Here is a 17,960-nt window from a genome sequence, read left to right as displayed (position 1 = left end):
CTTACTGCACATTGCTTCTCCTTTTGAATGCTTTGTCCCGTTGGGTGAGTTCAAGTGTAAAGCCCCAGCAGTGGTGGTGACAGAAAAAGTGGCATGAGGTGCTGGGGTGCCAGGAAAGGACCAGTGGCAGAGTGGTAGTGGGTTAGAGAAGGATAAATACAGTGTTCCCTCCTAGGGGGAAATGAAAAGTCACTGAGTCGAAGGGCAGAGTGAAACCACTTTAGCTACTGTGTGTGGTACAGACTGTAAATGACAAATTTAGACAAGTCTTTCTAATAAAACAAACGGTGGTGGTGGTGGTGGCGGCGGCGAGACAGAGCAGTGTCTGAGAAGGCGGTAAGAGGGCACCCAGTTTATATCTGAGGTACAGGTGGGTTAATGGTTTTCTTGAGTCAAGAGAGTCAGTCCTGAGGATAGATGGGTCAATGGAATACATGAATTTGCAGGCTTGGTTCAAAATTGCAGCCCCTTAAAATGTTAAGTTTAGGTTGGATTTGGTCAGTGCATTCTCCCCACCCCCACCACCACCCCCATACACAATTTCATTCTACTTAGTATCACTGTCACTTAATGCACTTGGATGCAAAGCAGTAAGCTTTGATGAGCTAAAAAACTGTTTTAATTAGCCTAAATTGTTTTAGTTAGCATAACCACTTTACAGCTCATTGTTGGTGATTGAGTTGTAAGATCTAACAAACTTGAGAGCAGAGGAAGATCTATACTGGCTCCCTTGTGCTGAGCCCAGGTGCTGGGAGCTGGGTTCCTCTTCCTGGCCTGAGATGGAGGCTCAAGAATTAAGGGAGGCTGTCTCAAGGGATGCTGGGAGAGGACCGGAAAGCAGCTGCTTTGGGCGCAGATCTCCCCTCTACCTCTCTGCTCTCTGAGTCTACCACTCCCACCCAGCAAAGACGAAGCTCCAGAAAGGCTCTGAGGAAACTAAAACCCCAGCACTCGTCCCATCCCCTCAGTTCACTATAGGCGAGGTCCTCATGAAGTTCAGTCTAAAAGACCCTTGTCTGGAGCTTTGCCAAAGCAAAAACGTTCCCTAGGGCAACAGTAATAAGTAGAAACTCCCCTGACTCCTTCAAACACTGACACTCAAATCCACCCTAGAGAAACTTTCTAGTGGGGAAAGGTGGGACTCTGAACAGAGCATTTTTCAAGTTCGAGGTGTTCCAACACCCAGTCAGGGCTGAGAACCATAACTGGAGGCAATGGAGTTCAGAAAGATGCATTCTTCAACGTGTCCACCTGGGGGAGGGGTCTGTAGGCAGGATGGTGAGGCTGCAGGGTGCTCCTTTCAGGCAAACCTTGCTACAGCTCTGAAATCAGCATCCTAATTTCCGGAGAAGGCATTAGTTCCACTCACGTGGTCTTAACATGATTACGGCTTAGAGGCAGCCCGAGAACCAAGACTTATTGGATAGGCAACAGGATGTGAAGTTTGAGGCAGAGCAGAATTATTCATTTACTCACTGAATCTTCAATTCAATTTCATGTCCATGTTGGCAAAATGTCCCAAACACCTGCTTGAAACAAGACTTTCAACAAGGGTGGAAGCTGTGTAGTAATCGTTTCAACCCCCCAACCCCCACCCACCCACCCATTATGCCCAGAACCATGGAAGCCTGAGGCAGTTTACCAATATGGCCTAAAGTAACCAAACTTTTCTACAGGGCATCTGGTCCTCAGGCACACATTCTAGAGCCTCTCATTAAGATTATAGTGGCCAATGCCACCCTAAGTAAGGTCACCCTGGTGACCCTGTTCTCATCACCTAGAATTCAAAGTGTCACCTTATGACATTAGCAAGATCTGTGTTTTTCCAACTTGGTGGCGAGTCCCTTTATGAAATGCTTATCTATACTCGGTGCTTTGCTACTACGGCTCAGGTAACCTTAAGGTGTCAAACTCCCCCAGAAGCCAGACATGCACTGTACACAAAACTGTTACACTTGGCCAAGTGTCCTAAGTCCAACCTAAGCTGTAACCTACTGCTGGGTTCTTTTTGAGTTTTGTGGGACTAATTAGTCTGAGTCACTTCGCTGTTTGGGAGGGAGGAATGGCTTCCAAGCCAGGCTAATCTAGCTGTGTTCAGCTTGCAATTTGCTGCACAGGTTTGAAACAAAAATGTTTTTCTTTCAATCTAAAAATCCTTAGAGAAAAACATCAAGAGATAGGTGGGCTTTAATTAAACCAACGGGCATGAGCAGAGATGTGTGCAAAAGGTCTGTTCATTTAGAACACAGTGTTTTGCACACCTGTGCTTACGTCCAGTTGCATAGGTGCAAAAGCGATAAATGGTCAGAGCCGTTGTCCATGGTCCTTTCTCTGGGGAGATACATCTTGGAGATGGCATGGTTCTCTGGGGAGGTTTGCACACCTGCTCCTAGAAGCAGAGCAGAGCAAGGGTAGCCTTGCAGATCACACTCAGACTGTAGATCGTGATGAACGAGAAGAGCTTTAGTTTTGGCTGGAATCCCTCTATGGTGCAAGGTAGGAAAATCCCATGACAGGTTTAATACATCTTCCCTTCCTAATGAGCTCATCAGTTTGCTGATTGTTTGCCATGGTGAAACGTGCTGTAAGGTGTACATGGGGAGAGGGAAGGGTGAATGCTAGTGTATAAGAATGTGAGGTGAGAGGGATCCCTGGACAATGAGTTCACTTAATGTACAGTTCATTCTGATTTAATAAATGCTTAGAGAAGAACCAGACACAAGACAAGTCAGCCTTGGTACAAGGACTTCTTCCTAACAAGGTCTGTTCATAAACTCAACACTGAGGCTTTGCTAAAATGCACCAGCACCCCAAGCTCCAGCCTCCATCCTGAGTACAAAACTAATCCTCACAAGCATAAGATCTTTGCTGAGACCCTGGCACCTGCAGCCCTGCGCTCCACACTGCAAGGGTGGCCGGGGCTCTCTGGAGGCCAGCAGTCCCAGATCTGGACAGGCAAGAGCTGGGGAGCCACATGAGGCTTAAATCTACAAATTCCACTTCCTTGAATGTATTTGTTCCTTAGCTAAGTGCATGATATCTCAGTGTCCTACACAGAAATGTGCTAGCAACAAACCCCAAACTACAAAACGACTGTAAGACACCGGGAACTGCTAAGCCAGATGAGGGAGCTGGGTCTCCTTTGGCCTCAAGAACCCAGTGACAAAAATCCTACCTCCTTCTCCATCCACTGAGCCTTTCCCAGAAGCCACTCACCTGCCTGGAGTCAGCTGTCTGTCAAGCATAGAGCATTACTTGCTCACCTACAGATAGCAGACTTATGCTGCTGGGAGCTGGGGGGGGGGGGGGGGGGGGACGGACAACGGAAGCTTATGACAAATAGGCAGAAGAATTCTTTGGGATATAAATGTTCTAAAGTTGGACTGTGGATGTGTAACTCTGTAAGGACACTAAACTGTACACTTAAGGTAATTTGTAGCATATGAACTATACCCCAATAAAACTGTTAATTTTAAATGATGTACCTTGTTAAACACAAGCACGTCTAAACAAATGTCTGAGAGAAATGTCTTTGTTAAAAAATGGAAAAACAACAGATGGATTGTAAATTTGTTCAGAATTCCTTCAACTTTAATTGTGGGGGTAAAATCAAGCAGCCACTGAGGAAAAATAGTCCCTGGAAGCAGTCGAAACGTTTGTGTAGTGGACACGATGAGTTATTTATTAGCACAGGTTGTCACAAGTCGCCAGCTGTTCTCATTCTTCCACTGTCTCCTTCTTGCCAGTCTCTTGCCCTTCAAAGAGGGGGTACCTGGCCTCCACATCAGCCCAAGTGATGTTGCCATTGGCCAGATCACGGACCACACTGGGCAGTTCAGAGACCTGGGAAGAGAAGAGAAGCCCAAGCATTAGCCAACTTTACATTTGTGAAGGGTACGTGCCTTGAAATCAGGAACTCTTATACAGAGCAAAACACCATCTAGGACATATTATATATCGTGTACATGATGGCGTCCTTACAAGCTGTGTTTGCTTCTTTAATTATGCCCATCCCCTCCCAGGATGGTCTCTGCTCTCAAGTTTACTAAGTCTGTCAGCTCCCGGCACAACTCAGCACGGCCATAAAGCTTCTCATCCCATTCTGTATCTCAAGTTATTTCACGGCTGTTACATTTAACTCCTGTATTTAATTAAATCTATGCGGTGCAGCAGAGCCAGCTGCTGCCCAGCCATACACAAGTGACAGTGGCCTCCAGTAGTGGTTTACAAAGTCGGGCATGGAAAACCAGCCTATGTAGAGACTGTTAAACCATTCTACCTTCCCTACCCCCGGCTAGTGGATGGGCAGGCTTGGGGTAGAGATTTGGAAGCTCTAGCAAGTTCACAGAAAAGGCTAATATTGATGCTAACCTGGGAAACACTGAGAATTGCAGCCACTGGGAATGTAGGTACAGAGTAGCCAGGGCAGTCAGAAATTCATGATTTATGAAGTGGACTGACAACGTTTTGGATAAAAGCAATTTTTGAATTCTATTTTCCTTACTGTAACTGTATCAAGCTAAATACTAACAAGTGCCCTAAGTAAATACCTGTGCAAAGCTGAGAGCCAGGCAGCTGCCTGTAGCAGTGTCCTCAGCCCCACCCTGAACCACTCAGCCTCCCTTCTGCTTGTTCCCCCGAAGTGCCCTGCTCTTTACATAAACTTACAGGAATATTCCATCTCCAATGAGCTAACCCTAAGTTTATACACACACTTTTACGTTTCTATAGAAATATAATGATAAAGATGGCTAAGTCCCAAAAGCTCGACAATAAAACTATGGCAACAGCCTCACGGGATGGCATTTCTCTTGTCTAATAAACAGCCAAGTGTAAAAACAAACTGCTGGAAAAGGAGCGAGAGCAAGCCAAACGACTATACAATATTAGAGGAATGTTAATGGCTATTTTCAAATTAAACCAAACAGTTCTGGGAATCTGGGGTTTGTCTGATACAAACCGATCATTAATATTACAAAGAAAAAAAACCCACGAATAAAATATATCAAAGTCCAATTCAAGCCCAGAATCTATGAACATGTCTAAGACTAAATGTGTCAGAGAACCCAGTCACCTCTGCCCTTATCTGTCTCATGGAGTCTCGGTCCCTCAGAGTTGCAGTGTGGGGGGTCTTGTTCACTGTATCAAAGTCAATGGTGATGCCAAACGCCACGCCAATCTCATCAGTTCTTGCATAGCGCCTTCCAATAGACCCAGAGGAATCGTCAACTTTATGAGACACGCCATTTCGAGTCAGAGCTTCCGCTATTCAAAACAAAGCGAGACAAGAGTGAAATACTGCAGTAATTCTCCATTCATCTGAACACAGACTGGGACGCTCAGAAAACACAAAGGACCCTTAGACAAGACAGCAGCAATCCCAGGTACACGGATGTTTACTAAGCCCCCTGAGGGAGCCCCAACTGCCCTGCTGTCTCTGCCCACATAGCTGCAGGGAAGGAGACTGTGGTGCTGAGGTGGGCACTGCTGTGCTTCTCCACCTGGACAGCCTTGGGCTGCTCCTGCAGGCTCCCCTTTTCAGAAAGCAGAAGTGAGGGGCTGGCATGCCTAGGATCTCTGCCAGGGATATAGATCCAGCAGGGTGCCTCATTCCACTAGGGTTTGGGAAGAGAGTACCAAGGTCAGTAAGAGCAACCAGGAATCCTGACTCCTGACTCACCCAATGCTGACACATCTGAGCAAGTATGCTCTGTTATAAATCTGAGCAGAGGCTTAAATCCTACTTATTCAGAGCCAATCTATGCTTTTACTCAAACAAACAATACTTCTGTAACTGAGTCTGCAGGACAGTGTTCCCATGGAGATTGCCCAATTGGATTTGCTTACATAATTCCTTGACAAATGGCATAAACTCTTGGTTTTGGCTCAGTGGAAGGACAGAACATTTGAATGGAGCAACCACAGCAGGGAAACTGAAGAACTAGATGGTTTTAAAAGAAAAAAAAATTCAAATGTTAGTTTGTAAGTAACTGTTATTGTTCCAGAGTACAAAGTAGTTATCCTCAGTAGGTAACTTAGACCATTCACTATCAAAATACCGATCTTCTGTCAGTATACAGGGAGTAAATGGTCCAACCCTCCCATACTGTGTATGAGCTCAAAATCAAAGACAGCAGATGTGCTGTGGCAGGCAAGCCAGCTTTCTGTGGGCCATTTTGGGTTGGAAATGAGAGCTGAAGGCAGTTCTTAAATAGTACTTATATAAAAGGTTCATTGGAAGACAAGAACACACAACTTGGAAGTGAGTGGATGTGTTTCATTAAACCACTGAACGACAGAACTCCTGCTTAAAGCTTAATTACCGCCTTGACGGCAGGCAATTACAAATATCCTGCTATATGGGAACCTTGTACTTGAGCAATGCAGAGGCCTACATCACAGGATATTTGGAACCCAACTTCCTCCTTCAGCCTGTGATAATTCTAGTTAATAGAATCAAGCAGGAACTTGCCTTTACAGATTTTTTTTTTTTTAATTTCACTGGAAATGTTTTCATACCAAATTTGTAGGCAAATGGATTAAGTAAGTGGGTGCTAATAATTCGGGAACATTTTTGGCTCCCCACAGCCTAATCAAATTTCTCTTCATGGAAGGACTATGCAATTCATAATAATGTGACTAATTTATTCTTGTTTAGCCTCTATGAAATGTCTATTAAAGCCCTAGTTTTATCAATATTATTCAATTCAAAGAAACAGCAAAGAGATTTTTTTCTCTTAAAAACTAAAAACCTTTCTATTAGAAAAAATAAGCCGGAAAACAAGAAGGAAAATTGGCATCTAAGAAGCTTCAGTTAGCACACCATCACTCCTTGACATGGCAGTGTCTTCACGGATGCATCTGCTGTCTGGACCAAATAAAGGACAGCTACTCCCCCATGCCAGGGTGAAGATGCAGCTTCAGCACAGAGATTACAGGGGCAATTTATCAGCTCCATAGTATCATAGCGTGCCAAACTTTCTAGAAGCCGGGCACCAAGAATTCACCAGCTCACTCCTCAACGCATGATGTTTCACAATGAACAGTGGGTTGATATCTGAGATTCCACGTGTGCTCGCCCAGCTTTGGACGATATGCAAAGGAGCCTGTTTCTTAATCAGTAAGATACAGACAAAGCTCTCTCTTTTCTAGCCGTCTGATGATGTTCTCAGAACTCTGCTAGCAGCTACAGGAGTGCACCTTCCATAGACAGACTGAGATGACAAAGACAAGGCTCACAGGCCAAGGAGAGAGTGGAGGCACAGAGCCATGACGCAGGATCATCAAACAAAGAGAAAACCTGAGGGATTTAAAAGCTTTTTATAAACTCCTACTGCCTCCACACATGAATGCCAGGAAAACTCCATTCCAGGGGCAGCTCACCGTTCTCTGCTCATCTCCCTCCCGGACGTGGAATGTATGTTCCAATATGGTATACATGATCCTGCCCAGGCCAAAAGAGGGCTCAATTACACTCGGAACAACTTCTTCCACTGCAAAAAAGGAGACAATTTACTAACACTCTGTCAAGAACCATATGCTACAAATCAGAGTCCTTAATAATCCTTGGCACTACAACTGCCCTAAAACTAGATGGGTTGTAATCTCTGTACAGCAGGGAGAATACACTCAGAAAAACTATGTGCTTATAAGAAACACACGATCCCTTTAAAGTTAGGTCACAGCTTTTCTAACCTGACTACTCACATATCATAAAAATAAAGCTTGTGTCTGTCCTAGGCATGGCCCTTCTAGCGACCAGTAACAGCAGCACTCCACCACCTGCTCTGGCTTTCTAGAAAGCTAATAGATCTGGAGCGGTCATTAAAGAATTTGTAAATCCAATCCCTGGGGACTGGAGAGAGCTCAGCAGTTAAGGGCAACAGCTGCTCTTTCAGAGGACCCAAGTGTGATTTCCAGCACCCGCATGAGGGCTCACAACTATTTACGACTCCAGTTTCAGGGAATCTGAAGCCCTCTTCTGGTCTCCCGGCACACATGTGGTATGTAGACATACGTGCAGGCAAAACACCCATATGCATAAAAACAAGCCAACAAACTCAGGCCTTAAGGCAGGCCTGCTGATTCAAGCTTATAATCGGGAGGCAGGGGCAGTCGCTAGAGCAACTTTAAGGCCAGCCATGGACAACTAGATAAGACCTAGTTACTACCACTCTGGGGTCAGGAAACATTGAAAGTACATTCTGCTCAGGGCCCAGTGTCCTATCAAACACATTCTACAGAGCCTACAACTCTCCTCCCCGTAGGCCATACTCAGGAAAGGTACTGGTAACTTACTACATGGAAAAGAAGCTCTATCCTAGGCCCTGCGGTTCCTTCTTTGTGGGTAATGAGATAACCATGGCCAACGGTTCAGTTCTAAAGGGGCCATTTCTTTTGTTTGACTAGTTGGTTAGTTTTTTTTTTTTTTGTTTGTTTGTTTGTTTTTAAGATAGGGTTTCTTCTCTATGTAGCCCTGGCTGTCCTAGAACTAGCTCTGCAGATGAGGCTGGCCTTGAACTCAGAGAATCAGCTACCTCTGCCTCCTTTCTGAGTACTGGGATTAAAGGCATGCATCACCACCGCCAGGCAGCCAGGCTGCTTCTTTTGTCTATGATAAAGGAGTCATTGTTATTACACACTTGCAATAAAAGTGCTTCCCTTAATGTAAAATGTGTTTGCATTACAGTCCCTCCCTCCCTCATCATCATTAAGATACATACATCATGTGGCTGAGCACCCCATCAGACCATCAGTACAATCAACTATGCTGACAGATTCATGCACCAGTACCAACAGAAAGGGAAAGGAGGAGGAGAGAGAGGAGAGAGAGGAGGGAGAGGAGGAGGAAGGGGGGAGGAAAGAGTAAAACGTGGCTTAGGATCCTTATCTACCTAGCATGAATGTGGCCTAGCTCAATCCTTGAGTACCACAGAGGGAAAATAATGCGTTTTAAAAAGATAATCAAGGTGCTTTCTCTCTCCAACCTTTGCAGTCTCATCTGAGTAATGGCAGCCAGGGGCTTGGGAGCAGCTGCCGGTACACAAGTGCCCCTGCTCTGCCCTGCCTGTGCTGGCTGCTGGGCCAGCTGACCCATTCATAGCCTATAGCTTTCAGCAGCTTCCAAGAACCTCGACTCAAAGCCAAGCAGTTGTCACGTGTGCTCTGAAATGTACACTGCCTAATTCAAAATCTACCTGACCAGAACCCCAACAATGTAGAGTAGGGGGAAGAAAACGCCCCAAGTAAAAGTACTTTTCCTGAAAGCAGGAATGTCCTCAGAGATTTCATCTACTACCTCAGGCTGCAGGAAATACAAGGGCGCCTTTAATGTTTAATATGAGCACAAGCATCTTTAAAGAGAAAATGCCAAAGTTTCCCATACCCAGCAAACTACTTCTCTCTCCAAAATTTATGTAAAATTAATGTCACAAATCTTCTATGTTTTTTAAAGTTTGAAACAATGGCTTGTTTTTGTTTTTTTATTGTTCTAAGAAATTACCGTGTAGTGTTTTCTGGAATCTCTTCACACTGACCATGTCTTTTGTTAACTGAAATGTTTTTCCTTCAGTTTCAATAGTGAATTCCCTACAAACAGAAGAAAAGACAAAACACATTAAACAGTACTTAGAACACACACCCTGCACCGGGTGCCGAGCCGCTCTTCCCTCATTTTAAGTGCTAACACCATCTGTCTTCTCTCCAGGTGACAATTCATAAAACAACCAACAGAGTAAGTATCCCCATACCCTGGCACAAACTGTGTACCCAGAGAGGACCTCAAAAGTGTGGCTCATTTCATACAACTCCTCTAGTGATTTAACGGCAAAGTCCTCTGACCTTGAAGTGAACAACATAAAAGGAAAACACAAAAAAAAAAAAAAAAAAAACCCAAAAGCAACCATCTAAGAGTAATCACATTTGTCCAAAACAGCTCTGCAGTTAAAGTGCCCACTATTCTACACACTACCCCAGCAAATACAAACCCAAAACCAACTAAATCAACATCACTAACAGTTCCCTGACTATGTGCTATGTGAGCACAGCACGTCCTCACCAGGGCTGCACACATCCGTGTCTGGAGACCAGGAACCAGTTACCAAGGGCCCTCGGCAGGGCCCACATCCCAGCTATTTTCTCTGTTGTAAGGCCAGTTTGCATTTCTCCAGCCTGATGGCAGCAGGACTAGGAACAGAGCCCCCATGTGGTTGTCTCGAAGATGTGTAAGGGCTACTTGTAACCATTACATTTTGCAGGTGTGTTCAGGGCATATCTCCTGCCTCATCTGGATGGTTTCTACTCACCTCTTATAGTAACTACTGGTTTGAAGTTTGGGTTGTGCATAGTGTCATGTACTCTAAGAGTGTCTAATTGTACAGTAGGAAGCACACTTAGAACAGTTAACATGAGCAAGAAGAGAGTGACTGCTTGAGATTAAACCTGGCAAACAGTCTGGTAGTCATGAGTCATTAGCAAATGGTGTACACACACACACACACACACACACACACACACACACACACACACACACACACACACACACACTACAGCTGTCCCTCTCCTCTGTGTCCCTGTGCCTCAATGACAATAGTCTGCTTTCCATTACCAGCAAGTGTCTTTCCTAGGCTCCCATCTAACCACTGTCTATGACAGGCTTGAGAGGCAACCTTTCAGTGAAAGAGAAGTCACAAAGTACTTCAGGGTTTGCTGGCCCTATGTGGTCTCGTGTATATTTTTTTGTTTTGTTTTGTCTCATTTGAATATTTTTGTTGTTATTTAAAACCACCTCCCTGAAAAAGCAAAAAAAAGAGGGAGGAACAACAGTGTTCTAGTTCATCTTAACAACGGCTCTGGCTCTACACATGGCAAGACTCGGTCTGTGTCTTGTAATTCTTGTTGTGTCTGTCTGCTGCCCAGTCTGCTGATTTACCGACAATAGAAATCCACAGTAACTGAAGTCACCTAACTGTCTCTGGTTTCGTCGTCTGTGGATCTTAAGTTCTGGTTTTCAGTTGTGTACTATGCAGGAATGACATGACCTCCTGGGCAGCTACCTTCATCATTATGAACTGCCCTCTGGTCACCTAATTCCCATTTCCTGCAGTTTACTTTGATACTAAAATAGCTACTCCAACTTTTGGCATATGTACATAATATATATATATATATATATATATATATATATATATATATATATATATATGTTAATATATAATATATAAATATATTATGGTAGGAAATATTCTTTTACTTTTTTTTTTTTTTTTTTTTTTTTTGGAGCTGGGGACCGAACTCAGGGCCTTGCGCTTGCTAGGCAAACGCTCTACCACTGAGCTAAATCCCCAACCCCTCCCTTTTACTTTTAAACCCATTTCTGTATTACTACTGAAATAGGTTTGGTGCAAATCACATTTAATCAGATCTGGAATTTGTGAAGCACACAAACTAAGAGTCAGTGGCTGCCATTCCAGCACTTATGTCATTTATTTCCTGCTAACCACTGACATTAAGTACAAGTCTCCCTCCTCAATGTTATTTTCTATCTGTTCTTTGCTTGTTTTCCTCTTTTCCAATCTTCTAGGGATGCTGTTCTGGCTGTTTGTGCCTGGCGTGTGCTCTGCGCAGGTGACAGTTCTGCACGTTAGCCTTTGCCTCCCTGCATGCTATCACCCCATCTCTTTATCATAGTGCTCTTCCAGTCACTGACTCTTACTTTCATATGCATTTTATTTCCATGCATAAAGTCCGTAACAAGGATTTTGCCTTAAACAGTTTGGCCTGCACATGCAGGATTGTCCGTGGGGGTGTATATGAAGGTCAGTGGCTGTGTGGAATGCCCTCCTAGAGCCCCTGAAATCAGTAGTACTGGGGTTACAGATGCACTGCACCAGCCCAGCGTGTACATGGGGGACGGGGATGGAAATGCACATCCTCATGCTTGCACCTGATCCACGGAGTCATCCACTCAGGGCTCGCTTGGCCTGCTGTCTCTCTAAAGACTTTACAACATGATTCACACTCAGCGTGCACTTCTCGTGTTTACGGCTCTGCACCCCACACTTCATGGAGCTTGGCTTTGATGGACAGTATTGCCGAGGGTAGCATGTTTGTACTTATGGCTCTAGACAAATAAAGGCCCTAACCCAGTGTTCTGGCTTCTATCATTTTGACAAGAACTCTAAATTACTACTATCTTTCTTGTCTTTTACATAACGACTCTTCCTTCCCCACTGGCTGCTTTAAAGATTTTTCTCTTTATACAGGTTTTTTAGCAATTTGAGTTTTATGTGCCATTTCGTGATTTGTCTTCAGCCTGCCTGGGTTCTGCTCTTAAATCTGACACTGTTTCCTCCTGCCATATCACCAGATGTTTCCTCCTATCACCGTGACTACCACACATGTGCTTACCTGTGTGGCACTGTTCCATGGCACCCCAAGCCCCTTACTTTTGATAGTCCATGGATAGCTTCTGAGGCTGCATCCTTAAACTTAATCATCCCTTTGCACCCTTTAATCCACTGTTGCCCCAACGGTGGCAGCACCGGTCAGGGGTCATGCTTATGCTTCCACTTCATATGACAGCTCACGTTCTTCATGTTCTTTCTCACAGACTGATGCATGGGAACCCATGCCATGTGTGGGCAGACGGGGCCCGGAGCCGGCGCTCTTCTCTGCTGAACCAGCTCTCCAGCCCTTCTTTTAAATTCAGCACATGAGACACACTTATAACTAGCTTACTACATTTATGTATGTACTAGTCATGTTTGTTGTTTCTGGGTCTTCCTTAACTAGTTTCCCTCAGCAGAACTCACATAATACTGCTTTTACAGAAGTAAAACAATTTTCTATTATTATAGCTTCTACACTATCTGGTGCTGGATGTTGTTGTATTTCTAAGACTATTCTCTGTTACTCCTTATGTTTATGTTTATGATTACAGAGTCTTCCACACCTCTTATTAAAAAGTTAGATTAGCCTCTAATCTAATTCAGACAAGTAGTCTCCGCCATGAAAATCACTAGAAAAGAGCCTGCTGCTGCTTGTTCTTCTGAGATGTTGGGGATTAAACCCAGCATCCTGTTCGTAAAGATAATAAAGAGATCCTATTTGTTTAAATATATTTCTAGGATATAATGTTGAAATTCTAAGTTATTTTATACAACTAAGACAGGGATAGCTCTTTCCTGTCAAAAGCCTTCTAGAACAAGCCATCTTGCCCTTGCTCTCAGAGCCTTCGAGAGAAGCTCACCCTTTCTCGCTCAGCAGCAGCTCCATCTCGGTAATGTAGCACTCATCGCAGGCGCCGAGGTACTCCAGCACCAGCTTTGCATCTTTCTTGTACGCCTTGCCCACGGCTCCCTTGTTGGGCTCAAACTGTACAACGTTAACTGTTTTGTATGGAACGGTCAAGGAACCATGACACTGCACAGCTTTAGGATGCTGGAAAATTACCTAGAAACACTGAGTCACAGCAACTTAAAGCCACCACCCAGTCCTGCTAGCATTAGCCCCCAGACTGCCTATTCACAGGATGAACCGGGCACAGACCAATCCAATCGTTACTGGAGAAAGCAGGAGCTGGGGGGTGCCTCAGTCGGCAAAGAGCTTCCTCACAAGCCTGAAGGTCTGAGAGCAGATGCTTAGCATCCACAAGAAAACCAAGTGTGGCTATCCATGCCTCCAATTCCAGCACTGCGAGAAGAGACGCGGCACTCCTCAAGCTGCTGCTTATCAGGCTCGCTGAAATCAGTGATCTCCATTTTCAGTGAGGGTTTATCTCAAAAACCATGGTACAGAGCAATAGAGGAAGACATTTTATGTGGACATCTGTTCCCACACAGATCTACACACCCCCACACCCCACATGAATATGTACACATACCACACATGAAGAATAAATAAATATCATTAACAAAGACTTCTAAAAAATGACTTCTAAGGTTAAAGTGAAATAAAGGATTCTCTCTAATCTGCAATATATCTCAATCCACAGCATAAAATCTCCTGGTAATGTCTTTGGCCAGTGAATTGGTTCAGTGGGACAAGGCGCTTCCTTCCAAGATGATAAACTGAATTAAATCCCTGGGACCCACATGATGAAAAGAGGAAAGTGTTCTCTGACCTCCACACAGGTGCTACACCAAATCACAAACAATAAATAAAGGTAATTAAAAAACTCTGGTTTTGTCACTTGTCAATGCTAAGAATTGGCTCACAATCTCGGTACAAGGTAGAGAAGCAAACTCCTATTCTAATTTAGAGATAGTGAGCTAAACTATCTTAAGATGGCTCTAGGCTTTAATGAGAACAACACTTACCAGATATCCTATATCTAGGGGTACACAGGTACATGTGCAGAAAAAGACATGTTGGAAAGATGTCTTTTAAGGTCTAATGTATGTTCATTATTGCTTAAATAGAGACAGGAAGGAAGCCACGAGGGACACTAAGCAACAAGTTTAAACAACCCCAAAGCACTCCATTCATCCAAAAACCAAGGACAGACTGGGCTCACACACTGTTAGCCTTAACTCTGGAGTAGTCAGAAAGGATATGGGCTCTTTCAGGGGCTTCTCAGCCACCAGCGGGACTTTGGTGGCTCGAGCATGACAGGAGAGGTCATAGCAGGATCGGTCAGCACATCCAACAATCTCGATCCAGCCCTAGGAAGACAGAACGAACAAATTCACTCACCACTCACACTGGCCTTGCTATAAACAACCCTTCCAAATATTCCGGGACAACTGCACTATAGAATCTCCAATTGGAGTTTGTAAATTATTAAAAAGAGAATAGTTTCATACATGAGGCAGTTAACAGATCTTTAAAGTACAGAGAGAATTCTCACTGCATATGAAGTAGCTTTATTTTCCAGACTGGCTTACAATGTCATATTACTATCCAGTAAATGAATAATCTACAAGTTGATTATGTATCTGGCCCAAACTTATAGATTTGGCTCAAATTTGTAGCCAGGACTCAAACGTGGCAGACATTCCTCCTCCCTTTGCATGACGTTCCCTCAAATGGCTGGCTGAGCATGGCTAGGCATGGCTGGGCATGGCTGAGCATGGCTGGGCATGGCTGGGCATGGCTGGGCATGGCTGAGCATGGCTGGGCATGGCTGAGCATGGCTGGGCATGGCTGGGCATGGCTGGGCATGGCTGAGCATGGCTGGGCATGGCTGTAAGTCCTGGTGCTCAGTTAGTTCACCTGACTCAACAGAAAGAAACACAGAAAATGTGGGTGAAGGTTCAGTCAGGGGTGCCAGGCTCCATTTCCTTTTAATAGCTAAGGTATCTAATTTTAAAAAATTGTTTCCAATTAACATGCAACAGACTGACTGCCAGTATCACCCATATCTCCTACAATGACATCCTAACTTCTAACGTGACAGCATATGGAGGCGCCTTTAGGAAGTCGCTAGGTCACGAGAGTAGAATTCTAATCATGGGATGAGTGCTCCTCATTAGAGAGCTATCCTGACCTCTTTCCATCAGGGGAGAAGAAAAGATGGCAGTCATCAACCCAGTAAAGGGCTCTAAACCAAACCAGAGCATACCAGATTCTGTTCCTGGACTGCTACCTTCTAGAAATTTGTTGTCTTTTGTTATAAGAGCATAAACCAAGACACGACCTTACAGATACCCTATGTAAGAACAAGTCTGTAAAGCATGAAGGCCAACGACACAGACTTGAAGTCAGATAGTCAGAACTACAGCCCAGCCCACTACCCTGCCAGCCTAAGGCCTGGGAGTCTCGCCTCTTAGCACTTGAGCATCCTCAGAGAGAAGAGATGGCAGGGGACCGCATACGATAGTGTAAAGACGGCTTTAAAGGAGCAGGGTTTGTGACAGCAACAACGTGAATATAAGAAAGTACAGTGGACGAAAGGTGGGCAGGCCAGGCTCGGAGTCTCAACTGACACCCCGTGAGCTTAACAACTACTTGAAGTCACACCCACAGAACAGGGTGGAAGAGAGAAAGGCAGTAATTACTCATTACACAAACACCAAGTATTTGATTGGTTTAATATGAACAGGAGAGTAGAAAGATATGTAATAACATCTGAACTCTTAAACTAGTTACTCTCCACCTGGCAGTGTGGCTGTTTCCTCCTCCAGGTCAAGCAGCCCTCCTGGAGGGAGCAAGGAGATGCAGAGGCTCGTGAAATGCACCAGAACTTCAGATAACCAGGAAGCTCACATAATCCCTAAGACTCAGGAGCCGCCTGCCCGGGTTAGCTAAGCCATAAGCCACCATCAGGGGAAAAGAGGGTGGTGTAACTGTGTGCAGGGTGCACACAGAACACCAGTAACTCCTTTCTTCAGCCGTTACACTTGTCAGCGGGGCTTCTTGATATTAAGCTGAAGGTCACTCGTGGTAGGTAACCCCAACAAACTCAGTGACTCAAGCTGAATTTGAAAGGAACTGTCTCTTCAGTTTGTCTCTGACCTCTCTGAGGTAAATAAGCATTTCTGTAGATTTCCCAGGAAAAGCAATACAGCAGTACACAGACCAAACAAACTTGCTAAGAACAGATTTTAGTATTTCTTATCTAAGTCCACAAAGGCAAAAAAGAAGACATTCAAAGCAGCATCGATGACAGCTAGCGCAAGTCTGTAAGCCCAGCAACTGACAGAAACAGGAGGACAGGTTTAAGGCTAGCCTTGGCTATATAGGTAATTTGAGAATAATGTGGGTCACATGAGATCTTGATTCAAACAAACAAAAAGCCAAAATCCAGACTAAAGATATGCACATTATCACACATCTACACATGCATGTTATCCACAGAAAAATTATCTGGAAACCAGGAATGTTGGAGACCTGCTTGTAATCTAGCACTGGGAAAGCTGAGACAAGAGCCTCATGGCTTATGCCAGCCTGTGCGAACATGGATGACTGCATAAAAAAACAAAAATCAGTCATTTTATAAAAGAAAAACACAAAGACCCTGAGCTACAGCAGGTTCTGTCTGTGTACATGAAGATGCCTCTCCAACATGCAGTTAGAAGAGCTGGACACTCAGGCCCCTGCTCAGGCGTGTCCCGGGACCCTTGTACATACAGAAAGAGTCTGCTACACCCTGCTGCTTTTCATTCCTAAACACTAGGAACGGAAGGACACGATGGGGGTGATCTAGAGATCTCCGAATTTTACCAAATACAAAGAGAAAGAGATCAGAATCTATCTCCTAAATCTACCAAATAGTTCACTAAGCTGAAATGGTTTTAGCCACCACCGCCAGTGTCTGCTGGATGTCTGTCAGGAGGCCAGCCCATCTGAGCTCCACTGAGGGATGCTACAGCACGATCCCCCCTGGCACAGACACACCTGCACCACCCTTCCATCACCCTTCCCTCCCTACCTAGAGTGGCTATCTCTGTCTCCCAGGGGTGTTCCAACACACAGGGTGGCCCCTCTTTACAAGGAGACACAAGTCAACTGTTGTCTGGCTAGTGAGCATCACTGCAGGCTACTCACATAGGACGTTTTGGACTCAGCATCCCAGCAGTCGCAGGCATAATGGGCCATCTCATTCTCCATATGCTGTCGGAAGCGGAGTTTATCAGGAGATATTCCAACCTTCGTGAGGTAGAGGTAGATGCGGCCAATAAAATAGCCTAATACTGAGTTGTTAATCACACCCTGAACAAATAAAAGTACAGCAGAAAGAAAAGGTACACATCAATGCTTTTGAAGGTTAAAGTACTCTGTCTACCCGTGTACCTACCGACTTCATAGTCTACTAAAAACAGAACACACAAAGTAAACTTTCTTCCTACTGAAGAACAATTTAAAACACCCACAGGGTGATCTTGGTATTTTTAAAATATCAAGGTAACAAGTTAATAATGAAGTTGTTCAAAATATATCTAAGACATTGGGTTCCGACAACTGGGAGGCAGAACCAGGCAGATCTCTACGTGTTCCAGGCTAGACTGATCACTCGGTGA

At 44.5% G+C, this 17,960-nt stretch overlaps 1 protein-coding gene across 1 annotated transcript in view; it reads right to left on the bottom strand.

The window, feature by feature from the left end:
• Positions 1-3,516: 3,516 nt before the first annotated feature.
• Gars1 (glycyl-tRNA synthetase 1) overlaps positions 3,517-17,960 on the bottom strand; it is a 40,986-nt gene continuing 26,542 nt past the window's right edge. Inside the window, 8 exon segments of the mRNA NM_001271139.2 lie at positions 3,517-3,843; positions 5,075-5,265; positions 5,848-5,941; positions 7,384-7,493; positions 9,503-9,588; positions 13,250-13,395; positions 14,556-14,663; positions 17,488-17,652. Coding sequence (NP_001258068.1) covers positions 3,718-3,843; positions 5,075-5,265; positions 5,848-5,941; positions 7,384-7,493; positions 9,503-9,588; positions 13,250-13,395; positions 14,556-14,663; positions 17,488-17,652 — 1,026 coding nt within the window. The 3' untranslated portion in view covers positions 3,517-3,717.

Source organism: Rattus norvegicus, chromosome 4 (assembly GCF_021556685.1).
Source record: "Rattus norvegicus strain SHRSP/BbbUtx chromosome 4, alternate assembly SHRSP_T2T, whole genome shotgun sequence".
Lineage (NCBI taxonomy): Eukaryota > Metazoa > Chordata > Mammalia > Rodentia > Muridae > Rattus > Rattus norvegicus.
This window is presented reverse-complemented; position numbering and strand designations above follow the sequence as displayed.